This window comes from Mobula hypostoma, chromosome 3 (assembly GCF_963921235.1).
Source record: "Mobula hypostoma chromosome 3, sMobHyp1.1, whole genome shotgun sequence".
Classification (NCBI taxonomy): domain Eukaryota; kingdom Metazoa; phylum Chordata; class Chondrichthyes; order Myliobatiformes; family Myliobatidae; genus Mobula; species Mobula hypostoma.
In genome coordinates this window covers 10567339-10594731 of record NC_086099.1, presented here as the reverse complement: position 1 = coordinate 10594731, position 27393 = coordinate 10567339, and the positions used below count along the sequence as shown (strand labels likewise).

Genomic DNA, 27393 nt, shown 5'->3' with positions numbered 1-27393 from the left:
GTTTTGTTTGGTTGTGTTCATGAGCATTCATGTATGGTTGAATGATAACTAAACTTAAACTTGAACTGGAATTTGTACGGTATATCCTCCTGCTGGTCTTGACTGAAGACTGGTTAACTCTTCTCAATCCCATCTATTTCAAATTAAGATCAGTTCTATTAATTTGGAAATGTGCTATACAGTTAAAGGGCTCTTGTATTCAAATATATTTTTCACAGGAGAAGAAGGAGTTAATGCAGAGGAAGCAGTTTGTGGAGAATGAGATGGAATGTACGCATTATGCTTCTATAGATGTTCCAGACGGCGCAAGGAGGTAGGATGTTTACTTCTCAGACATTTCTCCTGAGATACTTTTTCATGCTCATTTGCTTGCTTGGTTTGCTGGTAAAGAGAACACAGGTGGGGCCAAAGAGGCCTAGGGGACATTCTGTCCAGTGATTTCAGGGAAGTTCAATAGAAGAAAGCAAGGCTCAAAAGCCAAACACGCGAGGTTCTGCGGACGCTGAAAAACCACACAAAATGCTGGAGGAATTCAGCAGGTCAGTCAGCATCTATGGAGGGGAATAATCAGTTGAAGTTTCGGGCCGAGACTCTTCATCAGGACTGGAAAGGACGGTGGAAGAAGCCAGTATAAGAAGGTGGGGGAGTGGAAGGACCACAAGCTGGCAGGTGATAGGTGAGACCAGGTGAGGGCGAATGGAGGTGGGTGGGGGAGTGTGGATGGAGCAAGAAGCTGGGAAGTTTTGGGTGGAAGTGGTTTCACTGTAGTCAGGTGAAATGAACACACAAGATGCATTGTTAATTACTGTGCAGGCAATAGTTAAGTCTTCATCACCTTTTCATGATGTCCTGAAGAAGGGTCTCAGATTAAGACATCATCTGTTTATTCCTCTTCGTAGATGCTGCCTGACTTGTTGAGTTTCAAGATTTCCAGCATCTGCAGAATCTCTTGTGTTTATCACTTTTTCCTAACATTGTGGTATCATCTCTATTTCTTCATATCTCCTATTATCTGTCTTGTTCATCATTCTTCTGCTTCTCTTCCTCTAGTGTCCTTTTGATCTCCTTTGCTTGTTACTAGTCATTACAAAATACACTCAGTGACCGCTTTTTCAGGTACCTTTATGCACTGAGTTGCTGCCATGTGATTGGCTAATTAGATACTTGCATTAATGAACATGCAGACATGTTCAAGAGTTTCAGCTGTGGTTCAGACCAAACATCAGAACGGGAAAGAAATGTGATCTTTAAAGACTTTGACCATGGAAGGACTGTTGGTGCCAGATGGGGTGGTTTGAGTATCTCAGAACTGCTGTTCTCTTATGATTTTAACACTCAAGATTTTTTACAGAGAATGGTGTGAAAAAAAAAGAAATCCAGTGAACAGTAGTTCCATGGTTAAAAAAAAAACACCTTGTTAATGAAAGCGGTTAGGGGAGAATGGACTGCTTCAAAATGACAGGAAGGTGACATCATCATCATCATCATCATTATTGTGTGCCATGTCATATGATGTAGGTGATCATAAGACCATATGAGCATAATAGGAGCAGAATTCGGCCATTTTGGCCCATCAAGTCTGCTCCATCATTCCATCATTTCTGATCCAATTTTCCACTCAGCCCCAATCTCCTGCCTTCTCCCTGTATCCCTTCATGTCCTGATCAATCAAGAATCTGTCAACCTCTGCCTTAAATATGCATAAAGACTTGGCCTGCACAGCAGCTAAGAGCATGATTGTTCTAGACAAATTTTTCTACAGAAGTGCTTTGCAATTGCCGCCTTCTGGGCAGTGTCTTTACAAGATGGGTGACCCCAGCCATTATCAATACTCTTCAGAGATTGTCTGCCTAGTGTCAGTGGTTGCATAACCAGGACTTGTGATATGCACCAGCTGCTCATATGACCATCCACCACCTGCTCCCATGGCTTTATTATCGGAAGGCGACACCGACTCAAATAGATGTGTTTCTGGTTGCATAGTTATGTTGAGCCTTGAAGTGGATGAGCTACAGCAACAGAAGACCACAAACAAACCCTCAGTGGCCACTTATTAAGTATAGGAGGTACCTAATAAACATGCCACTGAGTGTAAATGGAATAAAAGCGAATATATGAATAGATTAACACTGGCTTCTCACTACAGGAAGGTTTACAGATATTTGTCTGAGTTACAAACTGGATTGTAGAATTGTAGATGATTATCTACTTCACCAAGTGTACAATTCTGTCCAGCCCTCACCACCCCTGTCCATGCATCCCTCTTCCAGTCATACAACTCTTCAGTGAGTGAAAAGGAAAGAAGAGCCCAGATAAACAATATACCCACACTTCTGAAATCTACTCTCAATGAATCAAGCTTGCAGTAGCATTGTAGAAATGAAAAACAAGTTTATCTACAGCCATATTAAAACTGACACTGAACTGACTGACTCCATCTCACTTTCCTCTCAGGATCAGTAACTTTTCTTTTTTTTCTTTCTTTTTCTTTTCTTTTTTTCTTTTTCAATCTTTTTATTAGTTTCATAAAATAAACATAACATAGTAGTAGTACAAAGTTAATGGGAATACATTGTTATAATTAACATAAGTGATTATAAAGCTAGATAACACTTAAATGATAAAACTCCCAATCATATAGGATACAAATGAATAATATAAAACAAAGGAAAATATCTAAAAAAAAACATGAAAAAGGAAAAAAAATAATAACCCCCCCCCAAAAAACTAATCTAAACAGAATTAATCAACTAAACTAAAAAAACTTTTCTGATGCAGATTTTATTCTGCAATGAATAAAAGAACCATGAATTATTTCTTTAAACAATTGCTGTTTTTCATCTGCTATCACACAGCTTAATCTAATCTTCCAATATATCTCATCCATCCTGCTCCTCGTATCATCCAAACAGGCTACATTTACTTTTAAAAACCTGGAATTTAAATATAAATATGTATCATATTGTGACCTCCCTTCACGCAAAGATTCAAATCAAATTAAATCACATAAAATCAAGTTCCACCATACATGGATGCAGTTGAATGAAACAGTGTTCTTCTGCGGACAAGGTGCATGTCATGCACAGCGCATTCAAAACAGCAAGCAAAGAAACATATACTTAGCCCAAGACTCTGAGCGACATGTCCTGCAAATTAATGGTACAGTATCCAGCAAATCAGCCTGTGATTCCACTGGCTGAACACTGGAGGGCAGCACCCACAGGAGAGGCCAGACACAACTGACATGGACACAACACTACTCCGCTTCCAGCGTCTAAGTAACACTATTTACACTGAACAGAAGTTAAAATTTTTTGACCCTTTCTTAACTGGTCAATATATTGCCTCAGACCATGGATTCATCCTTCAAGCTCTTTTTCTAAGTTCATATGAATATTGAAGTGAAGCGTGATTATTGTGTTATCTTTGTTACATGGTCTTTGAGCATTCTGAATTATACTCTTCAGAAGGCGACAGTGCATATAAATAGTATTCACCATCCCTCGGAGGTTTTCATGCTTTATTTTATTATAACATTGAATCACAGTGGATTTAGTTTGGCTTTTTTGACACTGATCAACAGAAAAAGACTCTTTCAAGTCAAAGTGAAAACAAATCTCTATAAAGTGATTTAAATTAATTACAAATATAAAACACAAAATAATTGATTGCATAAGTATTTACCCCCTTTAATATGACACACCAAATCATCACTGCTATAGCCAATTGGTTTTAGAAGTCACATAATTAGTTAAATGGAGATTATTGTGTGCAGTCAAGGTGTTTCAATTGATTGTAGTAAAAATATACCTGTGTCTAGAAGGTTCAACTGCTGGTGAGTCAGTATCTTGGCAAAAACTACATTGCGAAGACAAAAGAACACTCCAAGCAACTCTGTGAAAATGTTATTGAAAAGCACAAATCAGGAGATGGATACAAGAAAATTTCCAAGTCACTGACTATCCCTTGGAGTACAGCAAAGGAAAGGAAAGAATATGACACCGTTGCAAATCTGTCTAGAGCAGGCCATCCTCAAACACTGAGTGACTGTGCAAGAAGGGAGGTCACTAAGAGGCCCTTGACAACTCTGGAGGAATTACAAACTTCAGTGGATTGAGATGGGCGAGAATGCACATACAAAAACTGTCGCCCGGGTTCTTCACCAGTCACAGATTTATGAGGGAGCGGCAAAGAGAAAGCCACTGTTGAAATCTTAGCCAGAGTTGCCAGAAGGTCAGGTGGGAGACTCTGAAGTCAGCTGGAAGAAGGTTCTATGGTCTGATGAAACCAAAATTGAGCTTTTTGGCCATCAGATTAAATGCTATGTTTGGCATAAGCCAAATACTGCACATCATCAAAAACGCACCACCCCTACCGTGAAGCATGGTGGTGGCTGTGTGGATGCTTCACTGCAGCAGGCCCTGGAAGGCTGTGAAGGTAGAGGGTAAAATGAATGCAGCAAAATACAGGGAAATCCTAGAGGAAAATCTGATGTAATCTATATGAGGTCTGTGACTTTACAGAAGGTTTGCTTTCCAGCAAGACAATGACCCCAAGCATAAAGCCAATGATACACAGGAATGGCTTAAAAATAACAAAGTTAATGTCCTAGTATGGTCAAATCAAGAACCCAAATGAGAATTTGTGGCTGGATTTGAAAAGTGCTGTTCACTCATGATCCCTATGCAATCTGCCAGAGCTTGAGAAGTTTTGTTAAGAATGGGGAAAAATTGCAGTGTCCGGATGTGCAAAGCTGATAAAGACATATTGACACAGACTCAAGGTTGTAATTGCTGCCAAAGGTGCGTCTACTGAATACTGACTCGAAGGGGGTGAATACCTATGCAATCAATTATTTTGTGTTTTTTATTTGTAATTAATTTAGATCATTTTGTAGAGATCTGTTTTCACTTTGACATGAAGGAGTCTTTTTCTGTTGATCGGTGTCAAAAACTCCAAATTCAATCCACTGTGATTCAATGTTGTCAAACAATAAAACATGAAATCTTCCAAGGGGGGTGTGAATATTTTTTATAGGCACTGTATAAGCTAATTTCATCCATGTATTCTCTACTTTTGTTTCTATTGCCTATATAAATAATCTATATTTAATCTTCTGGGCTGAGAAATACCCGGCTTCATTGCAGCCTTCAGGATGAGAGCTAACCCAACAGTTATTTTCATTTTACCTATATTCTTGGAGGTCAGTGACCTGTGGTGTTCCACAGGGATCTGTTCTGAGATGCGTACTGTTCAAGATTTGTATAAATGGCTTCTATGAGGAAGTGGAAGAGTGGCTTAGTATGTTGGCAGATGACACAGAGGTTGGTGGTGTTCTAGATAATGTAGAAGGTTGCCAAGGGTTACAATGGGACGTTGACAGGATGCAGAGCTGGGCTGAAATAGAGTTCAACCTGGAAAAGTGTGATGTTATTCACTTTGGAAAGTTGAATTTTAAGGTAGAATACAGAGTTAAAGGCTGGATTCTTAATAGTGTGGAGGAACAGTGGTATTTTGGGTTTCATGTCCAGAGAACCCTCAAAGTTGTCGCGCAGTTTGATTGTGGTTAAGAAGGGTTGTGGTGCGTTTGCCTTCATTAGTCAGAGGATTGAGGGAATTGCATATCAATGCATTACAAAGAAAGCATGGCAGCACATCTACTTCCTTAGAAGTTCACGAAAGTTTGGTATGATATCTAAAACTTTGGCAGACTCCTATAGATTTGTGTTGGAGAGAACGTTGTCTGGTTGCATTACAGCTTGGTATGGAAACACCAATCCCCTTGAATGGAAAATCCAACGGAAAGTAGTGAATACAGCCCAGTCCGTCCTTGGTCTTGCTGCGAAGGCCCTTGCGGTTTCTGCACCAGCCTCCCACATGATCTGAGGGAACACATTGTCAGACCCTGGGGATTTAGCAACCATAATTTGCCTCAAGATGGTATACACTTTCTCCCTTGTAATCTGCACTGCATCCATGACCTCTCTGCTGCATTGCCTCACATCTACAGACTCCGTGTCCGTCTCCCAAGTAAATACAGATGTGAAAAACAAAATTAATAAGATACAGGAGCAGAGTTATGCCATTTGACCCATCAGGTAGTCTTCTCTCCATTTCTGCCTGTGGCAAAGAATTCCACAGATTCACCACTCACTAACAAAAGAAAATCCTCCTCATCTCCATTCTAAAAGGACACCCACTATTCTCAGGCTGTGTCCTCTGATGTTAGACTCCCCCACTATGGGAAACATATTCTCCACTTACCTCTATCAAGACCTTTCACCATCGATAGGTTTCAATGAGGTCACCAATCATTCTTCTGAATTTTAGCGAACACAGGCCCAGAGCCTTCACATGAAAAGCCATTCAATCCTGGAATCATTTTCCTGAACTTCCTTAGAACCCTCTCCAGTTTCAGTACATCCTTTCTAAGATAAGGGGCCCCCGCCAGTGCTTTATAAAGTCTCAACATCACATCCTTGCTTTTATATTCTAGTCTTCTTCAAATGAATGCTAGCATTGCATTTGCCTTCCTCACCACAGACTCAACTTGCAAATTAACCTTTAGGGAATCCTGCACAAGGACTCCCAAGTCCCTTTGCACCTCGTTGTTTTCGTATTTTCTTTCCATTTAAAAAATAGTCAATCCTTCCATTTCTTCTACTAAAGTGTGTGACCGTACACCTCCTGACACTACATTCCATCTGCCATTTTTTTGCCCATTCTCCTAATCTGTCCAAGTCCTTCTGTAGCCTCTCTACTTCCTCAAAACTACCTGGCCCCCACCTCACTTCATATTGTCTGCAAATTTTGCAACAAAGCTATCAATTCCATCATCCAGATCGTTGACAGATAATATAAAAAGGTTGGCCCAAACACAGACCACTGTGGAACATCACTATTCACTGGGAGTCAGCCAGATAAGGCTGCCTTTCTTCCCACTCTTTGCCACCTGCCAATCAGCCACTGCTTTATCCATGCTAGAAACTTTCCTGTATACTATGGGTTTGTAACTTTTTAAGCAGACTCTTGTGTGGCAGGTTGTCAAAGGCCTTCTGAAAATGCAAAAACGCAACAACAACCGATTCTCCTTCATTTAACCTGCTCGTTATTTCTTCAAAGAAATCTAACAGACTTGTCAGGCAAGATTTTACCTTAAGGAAACCATGCTGACTATGGCCTATTTTATCATGTGCATCCAAATATCCCGAGACCTCATCCTTAATAATCGACTCCAACATTTTCCCAACTACTAAGGTCAGACTAACTGGCCTATAACTTCCTTTCTTCTGCTTCATTCCCTTCTTGAATAGTGGAGCGACATTTGCAATTTTCCAGTGTTCTGGAATCATTCTAGAATTTAGGGATTCTTGAAAGATCATTACTAATGCCTCCACGATCTCTTCAGCCACCTCTTTCAGAACTTTGGGGTGTACACCATCTGGTGCACGTAACTTATCTACCTTCAGACTTTCCAGTTTCCCAAGAGCCTTCTCTCTAGTTAAGGTAACTTCACACGTTTCATGATCCCAGACACCTGGAACTTCCACCATACTGCTAGTGCCTTTCATTGTGATGACTGATGCAAAATACTTATTCAGTTCATCCGCCATATTGTTGTTCTCCTTTACTACCTCTGCGGCATCCTTTTCCAGTAATCTGACATCCTCCCTTTTACAGTTTATGTATCTGAAGAAACTTATGATATCATCTTTAATATTACTGGCTAGCTTATTTTGTATTTCATCTTTACCTTTTTAATGACATTTTTAGTTGCCTTCTGTTGGTTTTTAAAAGCTTCCCAATCTTCTAACTTCCCACCAATTTTTGCTCTATTATATGCCCTCCTTTTTTTACGTTGTTTTTGACTTCTCTTGTTAGCCACAATTGTGTTATCATTCCTTTAGAATACTTCTTCCTCTTCGGGATATATACATATCCTGTGCATTCTAAATTGCTTACAGAAATTCCAGCCATTGCTGCTCTGCTGTCATCCCTGCCAGTGTTCTTTTCCAATCAATTCTGACTAACTCCTCCCATGCCCCTGTAATTTCCTTTATTCCACTATAATACTGATACATCTGACTTCAGATTCTCCTTCTCAAATTTCAGGGTGAATTTGATCATATTATGATCACTTTTCCCTAAGGGTTTTTTTTTTACCTTAAGCGCTCTAATCAATTCTATTTCATTGCACAACACCCAATCCAGAATAGCTGATCGTCTAGTGGGCTCAGCCACGAGCTGCTCTAAAAAACCATCTCAGAGGCACTATAGAAATTTTTCCTCTCCTGGAATCCAGCACCAATCTGATTTTTGCAATCTACCTATATATTGATGTCCCCCATGGCTATTGTCACATTGCCCTTTTCGTATGCATTTTCTATCTCCTGTTGTAATTTGTAGGCAACATTTCTTACTACTCTTTGGGGGTCTGTATACAACTCCCATCAGGGTCTTTGTACCCTTTCAGTTCTTTTGCTCTATCCATAACGATTCAACACCTTCCGACCCCATATCATCTGTTTCTCATGATTTGATCTCATTTCTTAATAAAGCAACACTGCCTCCTCTGTCTTCCTGCCTGTCCTTTCCATATAATGTGTATCATTGGGAATTAAGCTCCATTAAAGATCTTCCCCATATGTTAAGATTCTCCTTCACCTTGTCTGCTGGAGCAACCTCACATTTTCTTTTAGCCCTCCTGATTTTCTTTTTAAGTGTTCTCTTGCATTTCTTATTTACTCATCAAGTACCACATTTGTTCCTGCCTACACCTCCTATGCAACTCCTTCTTTTACTTAATCAGGTCCTCTGATTGCTATTCAAACATGTCTCAATGCGTCTTCTAGTTCAGTCTCATTTATTTCCACCTGAACCAGTAATTTATCTTTCTGGTTCCAAATGGAGCATGAATTCATTTTATTGAACCGCAGAGAATTGTGAATGCTATTACCTGGAAGCACATTGTTCCAATCTAATCTATCCGACTGAATAACCTTTTGTACCAGGGCGCCACAATAGTGTAATTCAGTCTCATTGTTTTCATCCACATTTCCCGCAGTACCTTGCATCTAATGGGCACTGAGAAAAACTGAGGCACCTCCAGCTGTAAAACTGAAGTCCCTTGAGCAGACGGTCGCAGATATATTCTCCTCTCCCTTCCCTTAAGTAACTAAACCAATCAAATGTAAGCCCCTCTAAGGAAAGGGAAGAGAAGGGTTAGACTTGTAGCATCACAAAGAGATTCAGAATTGAAACAGGCCCTTCAGCCTGCTGAGCGTGTACTAAATCAAAGGACAGGAGTTGGGATCGCAAACACGAGGAATTCTGCAGATGCTGGAAATTCAAGCAACACACATCAAAGTTGCTGGTGAATGCAGCAGGCCAGGCAGCATCTGTAGGAAGAGGTACAGTCCACGTTTCAGGCCGAGACCCTTTGTCAGGACTAACTAGCTCTTCCTTCAGTTAGCCCTGACGAAGGGTCTCGGCCTGAAACGTCGACTGTACCTCTTCCTAGAGATGCTGCCTGGCCTGCTGCGTTCACCAGCAACTTTGATGTGTGTTACAGGAGTTGGGGTGTTAGGATGTTGTGTAAAACCACATTTGATTCATTGTGTGAAGTTCTGGTCATCTATCTACAGGAAAAATATCTACAAGATTGAAAAAGTGCAGAGAAAATTTACAAGGATGTTGCTGGGACTTGAGGACCTGGGTTATAGGGAAAGGTTGAATCAGGTCTTAATTCCATAGAGTGTGGGATAATAAGGTGAAATTGGATTGCGGTATATAAAATTATAAGTGGTGTGGATTGGGTAAGTACAATCAGGCTGTTTCCATTGAGGTTGGATGAAATGGGATTGAGAGGTCATAGGTTAAATGTGAAAGGTGAAATATTTAAGAGATATCTAGGGGAACATCACTCAGTGGGTGATAGGGGTGTGGAACGTTCTGCCAGTGGATGTGCTGGATGCAGGTTTGATTTCAACACTTATCAGAAGTTTGGATAAGTACGTTGATGGGAGGAGTATGAAGGGCTATCATCCAGGTGTGGGTCAATGGGACTAGGCAGAATAACAGTTTGGTATGGACTAGATGGGCTGAAGGGCCTGTTTCTGTGCTGCATTGGTCAATGACTTCATCGCTCTACGACCATCGATCTCCAGTTATGCTGATCCTGCAATAATCTTATTTTCAAAGTTTCAAACTTTCAAAGAAAATTTACTATCAAAGAATGTACAAATTATGCAACCTTTGCCTACAAGCAGCCACAATGCAAGAAACCCAAAAGAACCCAATTTTTACAAAATTAATAATTTTATTCTTCCTGCATTCTGCTCAACCCTTCCCTGGTTCTGCCACGCAGCTACATGCTAAGGTCAGATTTCAAAGCCCTATTAATTCACTAAATCACATTTCTGTGAGATGTGTGATGAAACAGGAACTCAAGAAACACCCTATGCTTTTGCCGGGGGATCGATCAAACTCCACACGGGCAGTTCAAGATTCAACCAAGGTCTCTGGCAGCATAAATCATAGATTCTACTGACCGTGTGCTTCTTGCAAGGGTTGACCTTCCCAGATAATTCTCTCATTCCTTGATACATTAGAAAATTCAGAACTCACACTCCAGTTCAGGAACCACCCTCCCTGCCCATCCCGGCCATGCTCTCTTCTCGCTACTACCATCCTGCAGGAGGTGTGGGAGCCTTAGGTCTTATACTATTAGGTTCAGGAAGAGTTATTACCCTTCAACCATTGGGCTTCTGAACTGGAGTTGATAACTTCTCACCTCAACACTGAACTGACTCCACAACCGACAGACTCACTTCAAGGACCTGACAGCTCATATTCTCAGGATTATTTATTTATTTATTTATTTCTACAATTCGTCTTCCTTTGCACATTATTATTTTGTCAGCCTTTGTTTATGCAGAGTTTTTCGTAAATTATATTTTATTTTGTTATTTCATGTGAATGCCTACAAGAAAATGAATCTCATATATGATGACATAGGCTGTGTACATACATCTATTGATGCTTCTGGACACATCTTCAGTGATGTTCCTGGAATCATCGGGTGTTTCGGGTCTTTCAACATCATACAACCTCCTCCAGGTGACCCAGCCGGGGCTGATCAGACCCCAGCTTGTGTCCAGATGGCTAGCTACTTATGACTCCATGGCTCCCCTCTTTTGAGCCACAGCCATCTTGAGGCCCTCTCTGCCGCGTCGGTGGTACTGCGGATGGCTCTCCTCTTCCTCTCTCCCTCGATGCCCAGAATGCTGAAGGCTTTAACGAAAGAACGGGCTATGAATCCCCTACAACCAACCTCCACTGGGAGGCACATTGCTCTCCATCCAGCCTGCTGACAGTTGCTGACCAGTCCTGCGTACTTGGACAGCTTCCTTTCAAAGGCCTCTTCCAAGCTATCTTCCCATGGGATTGTCAGCTCCAGCAGCACCACTTGCTTAGTAGACTCAGACACTAGGACGATGTCTGGTCTCAGGGTGGTGGCTGCGATATGGTTGGGGAACTTCAGCTGCCCTTCGAGGTCCACCAACAGCTGCCAGTCCCTTGCAAAGGTCAGAATGCCTGCAGATGTTCTTTTGGCAGGTATTGGCTGCTCCCCAGCTCTGACAAAGGCAATGGTCTGCTTGGAGGGTCGGGACCGCTTCGCCCACTCAACTCCTGCGCTGACGGCTTCAGCGATGGTCTTCAGGACCTGATCATGCCTCCACCTGTACCGTCCCTCACCAAGTGCCCTTGCACAGCCGCTGAGGATGTGCTCCAGGGTTCCTCGCTTGGAGCACAGTGGGCACGCAGATGACTCTGCCTTGCCCCATGTGTGCAGGTTTGATGGGCTTGGAAGCACATCGTACACTGCCTGGATGAGAAATTGGATGCGGTGTGGTTCGACTTTCCAAAGATCAGCCCAGGTCACTTTCCTCTCAACTGCATTCTCCCATCTTGTCCAAGCTCCCTGTTGCTTCATTCCCACCGCCTTGCAGGCTCTCATTTCCTCCACTACTGCTCTCACCTCCTCCTGAACTAGACAACACCTTTCCTTCCCTCTGGTGTCCATTTGGGGAGTTGGAAAGGATCCTAGCCCAGCTCGGCCTCGTGTGACCACTCCCACCAGCCTCCTGTGACACAGCCTCACCCCTGCCTCCTGAACAGCTTCCTCTGCCCTCCACTTCCTGCCAGTACTTACTTGGATCCCTGCTCTAGCCACCTTCGGGTCACTTGGATCCCTATACTGTAGCACTTCTCTGGCTCTTGTTACCTTGAATTCTTCCTCCAAGGATTTGAAGGGCAGTTGCAGTTTGTTGTGGTGTCCATAGAGTGCGATGCTGCTCAGGCTCTTTGGCAGCCCCAGCCATCTCCTGAGGTGGTTGCTAACCCTCCTCTCTAAGGTTTCGACTGTCGGGATCGGAACTGCATAGTCAAGGAGGGCCCACAGGATTCTGGGAAGAATGCCATGCTGATACACCCAGGCTTTAAACTTCCCAGGTAGGCCAGACTTGTCCACAAATTTAAGCCAGCCATCCAACTCGGTGCAGGTCGCCTGAATGGATGTCGTGTCCCTTAAAGAGCTGTCAAAAACTTTGCCTAAGCTCTTGACTGGCTTTTCTGTGATGGTTGGGATGGTGTGCCCGCGATGCTGAACCGGAACTTGTTCTCCACCTTCCCTTTCCTCAGCACCATCGATCTTGATTTGGCAGGTTTGAAATGCATCCGGGCCCACTCCACCAGCTTTTCGAGCCCCTGCAGAATCCCCCGGCAGCCTGGGACTGATTCTGTGGTGACTGTGAGGTCATCCATGAATGCCCTGATAGGTGGTTGCCGTTGAGCGGAATTCATTCTGGGCCCTCTGCACTCTGGTTCAGCAGACTCAGTGAGCATGTTCATGGCCAGGGAGAACAGTGTCACTGAGATAGTGCACCCTGTGATGATGCCGACCTCCACCTTGTGCCAGGTTGATGTAATTGCTCCTGAAGAGACCCTCATCCTGAAGCTGTTGTAATAATCAGCGACAAGGTCTCGGATTCTGCTGGGGACGTGATATTTGGTCAGTGTGAGCTGCACCAGCTTGTGCGGAATGGAGCCATATGCATTTGCCAGGTCGAGCCACAGCACTGACAGGTTGCCCTTGTTCTCTCTGGCCTCCCTGATGAGCTGTGTCACCACACCGATGTGCTCCAGACAGCCTGGCATCCCTGAAATGCCACCCTTCTGGACTGATGTATCAATATAGGTGTTCTTTGCTAGGTAGGTGCACAGCCTACTGAAACGGCACTGAGGAAGATCTTCGCCTCGACACACAGCAGGGAGATGATGTGAAACTGATCTATCTGGGTGGCATTTTCCTCCTTCGGGATCCACACTTCTTCAGCCACTCTCCACTGTTCTGGGATCTTCCCCCTTCTCCAGAAGATTCTCAGGATCTTCCACAGACGCAGCAGGAGTTTGGGGCAGTTCTTGTACACTTTGTACGAGGTGTTGCTTGGTCCTGGAGCCGAGCTTGCCCTTGCTTTGCGGACAAACTCTCTGACTTCCTTTAGTTGCAGCTCTGACATGTCGAACTGCACATCCGGTTCAGGTGGGTCTATTAGGATGTCGCACTCTCCCAACTCCTGCTCTCTTTCAGGATCATTATATATCTTCTTCAGATGCTGGTCTATGTCTTCCTGCGAACAGGCCATATATACTTTGAAAATAAATATATTTTGAACTTTGAACTCAGACATAGTTACATGAAGTCCTAGCTCTCTCCATTTGTAACCATAAATTGCAGAATAGCTTATCTCTAACTGACCTTGTTTATATTAGGGCCACTATGGTTACATAGCATTTAGCGCCATGCTATTACAGCTCAGGGCATCGGAGTTTGGAGTTCAATTCCGGCGACCTCGGTAAGAAAGTTTGTACTTTCCTTCCCGGGTGTGCATGGGTTTCCTCTGAGTGCTCCCATTTCCTCCCACAGTCCAAAGATCTGCTGATTAGTAGGCTAATTGGTCATTGTAAATTGCCCTGTGATTAGGCTAGAGATTAATAGGTGGTTTGCTGGGCAATGTGGTCGTTGGGCCAAAAGGCCTGTTCTGCGCTGTATCACTAAGTAAAATATAATTTAATATATTCACTTAAGTCTGATGGAATCGGTTTTGCTGTGTGCTTTCAGGCAGCTTGAATCTGGTTAGTTTGATCATTTGAAACTTTTAATGTAATGAAGCATTAATTATAATTTGCCAATGTTCTTGGGCACATGCAATTCATAAACATTAAAATGCATGATTTAAATGGCATTTGATTCCTTTGATTTCCAGTCACAATACTGCATGTTTAGCAAATGCAGCTGAGAATGAATTTCTACCCTCTGTTCAGAGAGCAAACAATAAGTCATTAGACACTAATCAATTGCAGTCTTACTGTTCTGACACATGGGGCACTGAGGTATTATTAATAGGTGTTTAAAGAAATCAGCTGGATAACCACACACTTTTCAAAATCCTGCTTTATTTATTTCAGCACTTTATCCTTGATCCTTAACTTGCCTTGGTTTGTATTTATTTACATTAGTTCACTTTTAAATATTTTCTGTTTTTATGCATTCACCTACAGAGTGTTTGAATACAGGCAAAATCATAAACCTTGCTACGAAGAGCATCCTTTATTGAATCCCTATCCGCTCCTCCACGATCACCACCATGAACACAGATCATAGCACATTACAGCACAGTATAGGCCCTTCAGCCCACAATGTTCTGCCAACCCTTTAACATACTTGATCAATCTAACCTGACTGTCCTCATGAAGGGTCTCAGCCTGAAATGTCGACTGTTTATTCTTCTCTATGACTGCTCCCTGACCTCCTGAGTTCCTCCAGTGTTTTGTGTGCATTGCTCTAGACTTCCAGCATCTGCAAAATCTCTTGTGTTTATCAATCTAACCCTTCCCTGCTCCATAGCCCTCCAATTATCTATCATCAATGTGCTTACCGAAGAACCCCCTAAATAATGTACGTATCTGCTTCTACCAACACCTCTGTGGAATGTTCCACATACCTATACCCTCTGTGCAAAAATATCTACCTCTGACATCTCCCCTATATTAGATTATGTGGACACACAGTCCTCTTTTATTGTCATTTAGTAATGCATGCATTAAGAAATGATACAATTTGTTCCTCCAGAATGATATCACAGAAACACAGGACAAACCAAGACTAAGAAAAAACTGACAAAAATCACATAATTATAACATATAGTTACAACAGTGCAAAGCAATACTGTAACTTGATAGAAGAACAGACCATGGTCATGGTAAAAAAAGTCTCAAAGTCTCTCGAAAGTCCCATCATCTCACGCAGACGGTTGAAGGAAGAAAACTCTTCCTGCCATGAGCTTCCAGCGCCGCAAACTTGCCGATGCAGCATTCTGGAAGCACCCGACCACAGTCCAACTCCGAGTCCATCCGAAAACCTCGAGCCTCTGACCAGCCCTCCGACACTGAGCACCATCTCTGCCGAGTGCTTCGACCCTGGCCCTGGCAACAGGCAATAGGCAAAGCCAAGGATTTGGAGCCTTCCCCTCCGGAGATTCTCAATCACACAGCAGCAGCGGCAGTTTAGCAGGCATTTCAGAAGTTTCTCCAAATGTTCCTCCGTGCTTCTCACGGTTGTCTTCATCAAATCAGGATTGTGCACGGCCCCTCCCCCTCCCACTTTCAAATCTCTCACTAGCTCTTCTTTCAGTTAGTCCTGACGAAGGGTCTCGGTCCGAAACGTTGACTGTTCCTCTTCCTAGAGATGCTGCCTGGCCTGCTGCGTTCACCAGCAACTTTGATGTGTGTTGCTTGAATTTCCAGCATCTGCAGAATTCCTCGTGTTTGTGCACGGCATCCTACTTCACAAATACGATTTCAATTTGGAGCGGCCGCGCGCGCTGCGTCGCGCCGCCATCTTCTATATGTTCACCCAAACACCTTAAAGTTATACTCCCTTGTATTAGCCTTTTGTCTTGTATTTTCTGTAGGTAGGGGGAAGTCTAGGACCAAAAAACCCTGCCTCAGAATAGAAGGATGACACTTCAGAGCAGAGACAAGGAAGAATTGCCAGATGGTGGTGAATCTGTGGAATTCATTGCCACGAATGATTATGGAGGGCAAGTCATTGGGTATATTTAAACCAGAGTTTGCTAGGTCCTTGATTAGTAAGGGAATCAAATGTTATGGGGAGAAGGTAGGAGAATGGGGTTGAGAGGGATAATATATCAGCCATGATGGAATGGTGGAGCAGACTCGTTGGACCAAATCACCTGATTTTGCTCCTTTGTGTTATGGTCTTATAGATCCACATCCCTACCATGTTCCATGTACCACATTGGTCCACATGAACTCTGCTGTCACTGCTTATGTTCTGAAATAGACTCAAAAAACCAATCCTCTTTAACATCATAACTCTTGGCCTTACTCCTTCTGATACTGCCTTCGACTTGACAGCTGTTTATATATCAGTGAAGTACCTCCGATATATTTTTAAAATGCATATTACTATATAAATGTAGTTGTTGTTATTGCATTCCTCAAACCAGCTTTGGAGAATCCAGTCTAGGAATGGAATAAGTTGATATTTGTTCATGCAGAACCTCATCTTGTTTGTCCATGGCCTGTCTTTCCTCAACCTTCAGCTCAACCTGTGTAATATGGAAACATCCTGAAGTTCCTTGAAGAGTTCAAGGACAAGGAGATGGCTGATGAACTAAATAAGTATTTTGCATCAGTCTTCACTGTGGAAGACACTAGCAGTAGGCCTGATGCTGTAGTGTGTGAGGGAAGAGAGGCGAGTGCAGTTACTATTACAAGGGAGAAGGTGTTCAAAAAGCTGAAAGACCTAAGGGTAAGTAAGTTACCCAGACCAGCTAGAGATTGTGGAGGCATTGGAAATGATCTTTCAGAAATTATTGGACTCTGGCATGGTGCCAGAGGACTGGAAAATTGAAAATGTCACTCCACTCTTTTATGTTCACCAGATTGATTCCTGGGCTGGCAGGACTTTCATATGACTAGGCTTATACTTGTTGAAATTTAGAAGATTGAGGGGGGATCTTATTGAAACGTATAATATTCTCCGTAACTTCCGCAACCTCCAACGGGATCCAACCACTAAGCACATCTTCCCCCCCCCCACTCTGCATTCCGCAGGGATCACTCCCTACACGACTCCCTTGTCCACTTGTCCTCCCCGTCCCTCCCCACTGATCTCCCACCTGGCACTTATCCTTGTAAGCGGAACAAGTGCTACACATGCCCTTACACTTCCTCCCTTACCACCATTCAGGGCCCCAGACAGTCCTTCCAGGTGAGGCGACACTTCACCTGTGAGTCGGCTGGGGTGATATACTGCGTCCGGTGCTCCCGATGCGGCCTTCTATATATTGGCGAGACCCGACGCAGACTGGGAGACTGCTTTGCTGAACACCTACGCTCTGTCCGCCAGAGAAAGCAGGATCTCCCAGTGGCCACACATTTTAATTCCACACCCCATTCCCATTCTGACATGTCTAGCCACAGCCTCCTCTACTGTAAAGATGAAGCCACACTCAGGTTGGTGGAACAACACCTTATATTCCGTCTGGGTAGCTTCCAACCTGATGGCATTGACATTGATTTCTCTAACTTCCGCTAATGCCCCACCTCCCCCTCGTACCCCATCTGTTATTTATTTTTATACACACATTCTTTCTCTCTCTCTCCTTTTTCTCCCTCTGTCCCTCTGAATATACCCCTTGCCCATCCTCTGGGCTTTTCCCCCCACTCTTGTCTTTCTCCCCTGGCCTGCTGCGTTCACCAGCAACTTTGATGTGCGTTGCTTGAAAATCCTAAAGGGATTGGACAGGCTAGATGCAGGAAGATTGTTCCCGATGTTGGGGAAGTCCAGAACGAGGGGTCACAGTTTGAGGATAAAGGGAAAGCCTTTTAGGACCGAGATGAGGAAAAACTTCTTCACACAGAGAGTGGTGAATCTGTGGAATTCTCTGCCACAGGAAACGGTTGAGGCCAGTTCATTGGCTATATTTAAGAGGGAGTTAGATATGGCCCTTGTGGCTAAGGGGATCGGGGGGTATGGAGAGAAGGCAAGTACAGGGTTCTGAGTTGGATGATCAGCCATGATCATACTGAATGGCGGTGCAGGCTCGAAGGGCCGAATGGCCTACTCCTGCACTTATTTTCTATATTTCTATGTTTCTATTTAAGGAAGGAGGAAGGCACCAGAAAGCAAATTATATCACAGTTAGCCTGACCTCAGTGGTTGAGAAGATGTTGGAGTCAATTGTTAAGGATGAGGTGATGGAGAACTTGGTGACACAGGACATGATAGTACAAAGTCAGTATGGTTTCCTTCAGAGAAAATCCTGCCTGATTAACCTGTTTGAATTCTTTGAGGAGATTACAAGTAGGATAAATAAAGGGGATGCAGTGGATGTTGTATATTTGGACTTTCAGAAGGTCTTTGACAAGGTGCCAAATATGAAGCTGCTTCTCAAGTTAAGAGCCCAAGGTATTACGGGAAAGTTACTAACGTGCTTAGAGCATTGGCTAATTGGTAGGAGGCAGTGAGTGGAAATAAAAAGATCCATTTTGGGTTGGCTGCCAGTGGTTAGTAGTGTTCTGCAGGGGTCAGTGTTGGGACCAATTCTTTTTATGCTGTATATAAGTGACTTAGACAATGGAATAGATGGCTTTGTTGCCAAGTTTGCAGATGACACAAAGATTGGTGAGGGGCAGGTAATGTTGAGGAAAAAGGTAGGATGCAGAAGGACTTAGACAGATTAGGAGAATGGGCAAGAAAGTAGCAAATGAAATAGATGTTGGAAAATGCATGGTCATGCACTTTGGTAGTAGAAATAAATGTGCGGACTATTTTCTTAATGGGGAGAAAATCCAGGAATCTGAGGTGCAAAGGGAGTTGGGAGTCCTTGTGCAGAACACCCTGAAGGTTAACTTGCAGGTTGAGTCGGTGGTGAGGAAGGCAAATGCCATGTTAGCATTCATTTCAAGAGGTCTAGAATACAAGAGCAAGGATGTGATGCTGAGGCTTTATAAGGCACTGGTGAAGTCTCACCTTGAGTATTGTGAACTGTTTTAGGCCCCTCATCTTAGAAAGGATGTGCTGGCATTGGAACGGGTCCAGAGGAGGTTCACGAGGATGATTCCAGGAATGAAAGTGTTATCATACGAGGAATGTTTGATGGCTCTGGGTCTGTACTCACTGGAATTCAGAAGGATGAGGGGTGATCGCATTGAAACCTTTCGGATGTTGAAAGGCCTAGACAAAGTAGATGTGGGAAGGATGTTTCCCATAATACAGTCCCAGAGCTATCAAACACTCCTCATATGTTAGCCCAGGATCATTCTTGTAAACCTCCTCTGGACCCTCTCCAATGCTACATTCTAGCTGGTATTTCACTGGGACGTGATTTCTATATGATTGATGTGGAAATATTTGTTAGCAGCTTTCAGAGTCTTCAAATGGAGTCTTCCACACTGCAGGAAAAGATCTTTCACCTCGACAATGTTGTCACACAGCAACATCGAAATCTACACAGTGCAATAAACAAGGTAAGTTGGATGGCATGAAGATTATTATATTTCTTAAAATAAAATATTAATTTCGATAAAGATCAAAAAACCCCTGACATCTAGTTCTCCTGCAGCCTGGGTTGATCAGAATTACCTATATACTTATTCCCCATTATGCCACCAATGTTTAGGGCAGCAATGACGGTCCTCCATCTTTGGCAGTGTTCCTGGCTTCCTTTATCATGTCAGTAGCTTCCCTTTGGTTTTCAGTACTGTCAGTCACACAGTCCTGAATGGAGACTCGGGAACACCATCGCGCTCAGATATAGAAGGAATCTCCATTGCTGTTTCTGTAACAATTTTGTTTTAACAATCAGGGTTGTTAGCCCTGAGCTGAACCCCGCTGAACCGAGAGGACCAGTGGGCCACTCTCAGTCTGGCCTCTACCTTTTGATCTGTTCGGCATGGGTGACTCTACCAAGAGGCAAAGCATAAAGCCCTGACTCCAGCCAGCATAGCTCCCCGGGTCACTGAGGCATGCATGCCTTCAAACACAACAACAAGCTCATGGTTCTCTTGGAGCAGAATCAGAAACGGATTCAGATTCAGGTTTACTATCATTGATCTATTTTGCGAAATTTGCTTATTTATTTTATTTAGAGATGTAGCACGGAACAGACCCTTTCAGCAATTCGAGCTGCGCCGCCCAACAATGGCCAGTTTAACCCTAGTCTAATCACAGGACAATTTACCGAATAACCTACTAACCAGTATATCTGTGGACTGTGGGAGGAAACTGGAGCACTTGGAGGAAACCCACATGGTTACGGAGAGAATGTACAAACTCCTTAGAGGACACCTGGACTGAACTCCGAGTTCCAACACCCCAAGCTGTAACAGCATCGCATTAACTGCTAATGTTGTTTTGTGGCAGCAGTGCAGTGCACTACATAATAAAATATTTTAAGTTGCAATAAGAAATATTAAAAAATCAATAGAAAAATAAAAAGAGGGCTAAGTAATGAGGCAGGATTCATGGGTTTACTGCCCATTCAAAAATCTGATGGTGGAGGGAAAGAAGCTTTTCCTAAAATATTGAGTGTATCTTCAGACTCCTGTCTCTCCTTTGACAGTAGTAATGAGAAGAGGACGTGTCTTAGGTGGTGGGGGTCCTTAATGATGGACATCATCTTTTTGAGTCATCACTTTTTGAAGATGTCCTCAATGGTGGGGAAGTTAGTACCATTATGGAGCTGACTGAGTTTACAACTTTCTGTAGCTTTTTCCAATCCAGTACATTTGCACATCCATACCATGCAATCAGTTAGACTGCTCTCCATAATCCATCTGTAGAAATTTGCTAAGGTCTTTGATGACATACCAAATCTCCTTAAACTTCTAATGGAAAAAATCCACTGACGTGCCTTCTTTGTAATTTCATCAATATATTAGAAACATAGAAACATAGAAAACATGCAGCACAATACAAGCCCTTTGGACCACAACACTGTGCCAAACATGGATTTACTTTAGAAGTTACCTAGGGTTACCCATAGCCCTGTATTTTCTAAGCTCCATGTACCTATCCAGGAGCCTCTTAAAACTCCCTTTTGTGTCCATCTCCACCACCATCACCGGCAGCACATTCCACGCAGTCACCACTCTCTGCATTAAAAACTTACCCCTGACATCTCCTCTGTACCTCCTTCCAAGCACCTTAAAACTATGCCATCTTGTGTTAGCCATTTCAGCCCTGGGAAAAAGCCTCTGACTATCCACACAATCAATGCCTCTCATCATCTTATTGACCTCTATCAAGTCACCTCTCATCCTCCGTCTCTCCAAGGAGAAAAGGTCAAGTTCACTCAACCTATTCTCGTAAGGCATGCTTCCCAATCCAGGCAACATCCTTCTAAATCTCCTCTGCACCCTTTCTATAGTTTCCACATCCTTCCTTTAGTGAGGTGACCTGAACTGAGCACAGTACTCCAAGTGGGATCTGACCAGGGTCCTATACAGCTATAACATTACCTCTTAGCTCTTGAACTTAATCCCATGGTGGATGAAGGCCAATGCACCGTATGCCTTCTTAACCACAGAGTCAACCTGTGCAGCAGCTTTGAGTGTCCTAAGGACTTAGACCCCAAGATCCCTTTGATCCTCACACTGCTAAGAGTCTTACCATTAATGCTATATCCTGCTATCATATTCAACCAACCAAATGAATCACCTTACACTTATTTGGGTTGAACTCCATCTGCCACTTCTCAGGCCAGTTTTCCTATCAATGTCCCGTTGTAACCTCTGACAGCTCTCCACACTATCCACAACATCTCCAACCTTTGTGTCATCAGCAAATTTACTAACCCATCCCTCCACTTCCTCATCCAGGTCATTTATAAAACTCACGAAGAGACGGGGTCCCAGAACAGATCCCTGAGGTACACTACTGGTCACCGGCCTCCATGCAGAATATGAGCCATCTACAACCACACTTTGTCTTCTGTGGGCAAGCCAATTCCGGATCAACAAAGCAAGGTCCCCTTGGATCTCATGCGTCCTTCCTTTCTCAATAAGCCTTGCATGGGGTACCTTATAAAATGCCTTGCTGAAATCCATATACACTACATTTACTGCTCTACCTTCACCAATGTGTTTAGTCACATCCTCAAAAAAATTTAATTAGGCTTGTAAGGCATCACCTGCCTTTGACAAAGCCACGCTGACTATTTCTAATCATATTATGCCTCTCCAAATGTTCATAAATCATGCCTCTCAGGATCTTTGTCAAATTACCAACCACCGACGTGAGACTCACGCACTTCCTGGGCTATCTCTACTCCCTTTCTTGAATAAGGAACAACATCTGCAACCCTCCAATCCTCTGGAACCCCTCACGTCCCCATTGATGATGTAAAGATAATTGCCAGCGTTTCAGCAATCTCCTCCCTCACCTCCCACAGTAGCCTGGGGTACATCTTGTCCGATCCCGGTGACTTATCCAACTTGATGCTTTCCAAAAGGTTCAGCACATCCTCTTTCTTGATGTCTATATACTCAAACTTTTCAATCTGCTGTAAGTCATCCCTACAATCACTAAGGTCCTTTTCTGAGTGAATACTGAAGCAAAATATTCATTAAGAACCTCTGCTATCTCCTCCGGTTCCATACACACTTCTTCACTGTCACACTTGATTGGTCCTGTTCTCTCATATCTTATCCTCTTGCTCTTCACATACTTGTAGAATGCCTTGGGATTTTCCTTAAAGCTGCTCACCAAGGCCTTCTCATGGCCCCTTCTGGCGCTCCTAATTTCATTCTTAAGCTCCTTCCTGTTAGCCTTATAATTTTCTAGATCTCTATCATTACCTAGTTTTTTGAACCTTTCCTAAACTTTTCTTTTCTTTTTGACTAGATTTACAACAGCCTTTGTACACCACCATTCCTGTACCCTACCATCCTTTCCCTGTCTCATGGGAATATACCTGTGCAGAACACTACGCAAATATCCCCTGAACATTTGTCACATTCCTACCGTACATTTCCCTGAGAACATCTATTCCCAATTTATGCTTCCAAGTTCCTGCCTGATAGCTTCATATTTCCCCTTACTCCAATTAAATGCTTTCCTAACTTGTCTGTTCCTATCCCTCTCCAATGATATGGTAAAGCAGATAGAATTGTGATCACTATCTCCAAAGTGTTCTCCCACAGAGAGACTTGACCCCTGACCAAGTTCATTTCCCAATACCAGATCAAGCATAGCCTCTCCTCGTGTAGGCTTATCCACATATTGTGTCAGGAAACTTTTCTGAACACACCTAACTAACTCCACCACATCTAAACCCCTTGCTCTAGGGAGATGCCAAACAATATTGGGGAAATTAAAATCTCCCACTGCAACAACCCTGTTATTATTGCATCTTTCCAGAATCTGTCTCCCTATCTGCTCCTTGATGTCCCTGTTACTATTAGGTGGTTATAAAAAACACCCAGTAGAGTTATTGACCCCTTTCTGTTCCTAACTTCCACCCATAGAGACTCAGTAGACGATCCCTCCATGACTTCCTCCTTTTCTGCAGCCGTGACCCTATCTCTGATCAACAGTGCCACGCCCCCACCTCTTTTGCCTTCTTCGCTGTCCTTTCTGAAACATCTAAAGCCTGGCACTCTAAGTAGCCATTTCCTCCCCTGACCCATCCAAGTCTCTGTAATGGCCACAGCATCATAGCTCCAAGTACTGATCCACGCTCTAAGCTCATCTGCTTTGTTCATGATACTCCTCTCATTAAAATAGACACATCTCAAACCATCAGTCTGAGCGCGTCCCTTCTCTATCACCTGCCTATCCTCCCTCTCACACTGTCTACAAGCTTTCTCTATTTGTGAGCCAACCGCTCCTTCCTCCACTGCTTCAGTTCAGTTACCACCCCTCAATGATCCTAGTTTAAACTCTCTCCAATAACCTTAGCAAATCTCCCTGCCAGGATATTGGTCCCCCTTGGATTCAGGTGCAACCCGTCCTTTTTGTACAGGTCACTCCTGCCCAAAAAGAGATCCCAATGATCCAGAAATCTGAATCCCTGACCCCTGCTCCAATTCCTCAGCCATTCATTTATCTTCCACCTCATTCTATTCCTAACCTCACTGTCGCATGGCACAGGCAATACCTTTGAGATCCTGCTTCTCAACTTCCTTCTGAACTCCCTGTAATCTGTTTTCAGGACCTCCTCCCTTTTCCTTCCTATGTCGTTGGTACCAATATGTACCACGACCTCTTGCTGTTCACCTTCCCACTTCAGGATTTCGTGGACATGATCAGAAACATCCCGGACCCTGGCACCTGGGAGGCAAACTACCATCCACGTTTCTTTCCTTCATCCACAGAATCACCTGTCTGACCCCCTAACTATAGAGTCCCCTATCACTGCTGCCATCCTCTTCCTTTCCCTACCCTTTTGAGCCACAGGGCCAGACTCTGTGCCAGAGGCGCAGCCACTGTTGCTTCCCCCAGGTAGGTCATCTACCATAACAGTACTCAAACAGAGGTACTTATTGTTAAGGGGGACAGCCACAGGGGTACTCTCTAGTATCTGACTCTTGCCCTTCCCTCTCCTGACTGTTACCCACTTACCTGTCTCTCGAGGCCCTGGTGTGACTACTTGCCTACAGCTCCTCTCTATCACCTCTTCAGTTTCCCTGACCAGACGAAGGTCATCGAGCTGCATCTCAAGTTCCCTAACCTGGTCCCTAAGGAGCTGCAGCTCGACACACCTGGTGCAGATATGGCTGTCTGGGAGGCTGGAAGTCTCCCGAACATCCCACATCTGACACCCAGCACAGAACACCAGCCTCACGGACATAATTCCTATTCCTATTCTTCACAAGTACGTTACCTCGCCTCGACCCATTATCACCGAAGCCCCGTTGAGCCAAAGCCCTCCTACTCTGATTCCCTCTACTCCACCACGTGCTTCTCTGATGCCCGCTCTATAAAGCTGTCTTCTTTTAATACTCTTCCTGCCTGTCTAACTCACTGACATCCGTGTGCCTACGCAGTCATTCCTTGATCAAACCGCCAAAGAAAAAAATGATCTCCTTTTATACTCTTTCCCCCCCTCCCCCGACTAACTCGCTGATGTCCACGCGCCTGTGCAGTCGTTCCTCGATCCTCAGTATTGGGCCAGGATAGATCTTCAGAGTCATTGACACTGAAGAACGTGTAACTGTTCACCATTTCTAGTACTGATTCCTCGATAAGGATTGGTATGTGTTCCCTTGACTCACCCTTCCTTATGTCCACAATCAGTTCCTTGGTTCTACTGCCACTGAGTGTGTTGTTGTTGTACTGACACCACACAAGCAGCCAATCTATCTCACTCCTGTACACCACCTTGTCACCATCAAAGATTCTGCCAGCAACAGTTGGCAAATTTATAGATTGTGTGTGTGCGGTATCTGGCCATGGGTGTAGAGAGAGTCGGGCAGTGGGCTAAGCCCGCACCTCAAGGATCAGAGTTGCATTTTCCTTGAGAATAACCATATTTCACACTGTAGTAGTGAGCTATAAAGAGGGTGCTGTCTCATTCCTTTGTATTGTTCAAGATTACAGTCCCAAGTTTGGAGGTCAATTAGAATGAGTTTCGTGGCCACCTGCCAGCACTCAGTATCAAAGCTAGCACATTGAAAAACTGCAATGGGGAATGTATCACCTGGAAGAGGACCACAACCTTGTCGTGGTTTGGAGGTTTGCGTGCCTCAGTGACCTGGAGAGCTATATTGGCTGGAGTCAGAGCTTTGTCCTTTGACTCTTGGAAAGGTCACCGATGCCAAACAGGCAAAGAGTAGAGTCCAGACTAAGAATGGTCCACTGGTCCTGAAGGTTCGGGGGTTCAGCTCAGGGCTTAGAATCCTGAATGGTAAAACAAAATTGTTATGGAAACAGCAATGATGGTTCCTTCTACATCTAAGTGCGATGGTATTCCTGAGTCTCCACTCAGGACTTGCGTGACTGACGGTAGTGAAAACGGAGAGCAAGCTATGACATGATGAAGGAAGCCATGAACAATGCGAGAGATAGAGAACTTTTATTAACAGGCAGTAAGTTAGTAAAGGGAGCAGAGGACTTCCGGCACCTTCTAGATAATGGAAAGTAGGTATCAATGGTTCCTCTCAGGTGTGAACATGTGCATGCAGACACATCTTTTGCTAATAACGCACAAAGGAATTTAAACTGAGCACAAAAGGTTGTCACCCTCTGCCTCATTGGCATGCTATGTATATTTCACAATCATAATCAATCACATTTCCTTTTCTGGTTTCTGATGTGGACGGTGTTGACAACTATGGAGTTTGTGCTGATTTATCTGCAGATTTTAGAACTGGCTTATTTCTACTGTTTTTATTGAAGGAATCGTTGATTCACTATGTCAAATTCCAAAGTAGCAAAGGGCATGAGGTGCAAAAGAACTGCTAGTTCATTTAAAGCAAAATAGCTTAATGAAATAGTAGAAACAGTTACAGCGAATGGTCATGAGGTCAGCAATGTGCAGCTGCAAGAAATATTTATGGACAATACAGAAACTGGTGTTACCTTCCTGAATTGTTGCTGGAGAGTTTGCATGTGGGAAGGAGTGAAGTGATATTTGGAAATTTGACTTTTTAAAGCATCATTTAGCAGGTAAATCACATGTGGATGGTGTGCAAAAGCTCTGGTGAGAAAATCCTTCATTACCTGCTACAGGCCTGCTAGTATGTTTTGTGATAGTGCAGAAAATGATCAAACTCAGAGGAGATCAAAGTTCTCATTGACAATGTTTTGCTAGGTGTTAAAATGAATACTTCCCTATGTAAAATTCAGTATGCACATGTTGTTGCCACTGGGCAAAAAATAAATGCACAGCAGAAGATTTTTGTGTACACTGGTCATTACAAAATAGAGGAACATTGGTCAGTATTAGAAAGGTCAAGGAAAGGGATTTGGCTAGCAGCTGTGCAGAAGCTGACTTCAGAAATACGTTAAAGTGTTCTTCATCCTTTTGTTTGAGGCAGATATTAGCCAAAGAAACTCCAAAATGGTATGGTGCCTTGAGCTGAAAGTTGTTGGCCACCACTGGCTATACCTGAAGTCAATCTTGTATTGTGTGTCACATGCAGAACAAATTGAGAAATTCCTGATTTTAAGTAACGCTTCATCTTTGAGGAAAATTAGTTGAAAAAAGAACCTCAAAATATGGTGCCTCATAAATCTAAAAAAGATGGCATGAAAATGTCTCAGTATCCAATGATCCTTATGTTTATCTGTTTTCTGTG

The 27393-nt window shown here is 43.5% G+C and overlaps 1 protein-coding gene across 4 annotated transcripts in view; it reads left to right on the top strand.

The window, feature by feature from the left end:
- Positions 1–27393, top strand: part of LOC134343349 (coiled-coil domain-containing protein 68-like) — a 126062-nt gene that overhangs the window by 83270 nt on the left and 15399 nt on the right. For 3 of the 4 annotated variants that reach the window (XM_063042043.1, XM_063042045.1, XM_063042042.1), the window contains 2 exons: positions 219–313; positions 19512–19620. In XM_063042043.1, coding sequence (XP_062898113.1) covers positions 219–313; positions 19512–19620 — 204 coding nt within the window. The remainder of the gene's footprint in view (positions 1–218; positions 314–19511; positions 19621–27393) is intronic. The other variant, XM_063042044.1, reaches the window with a different exon arrangement.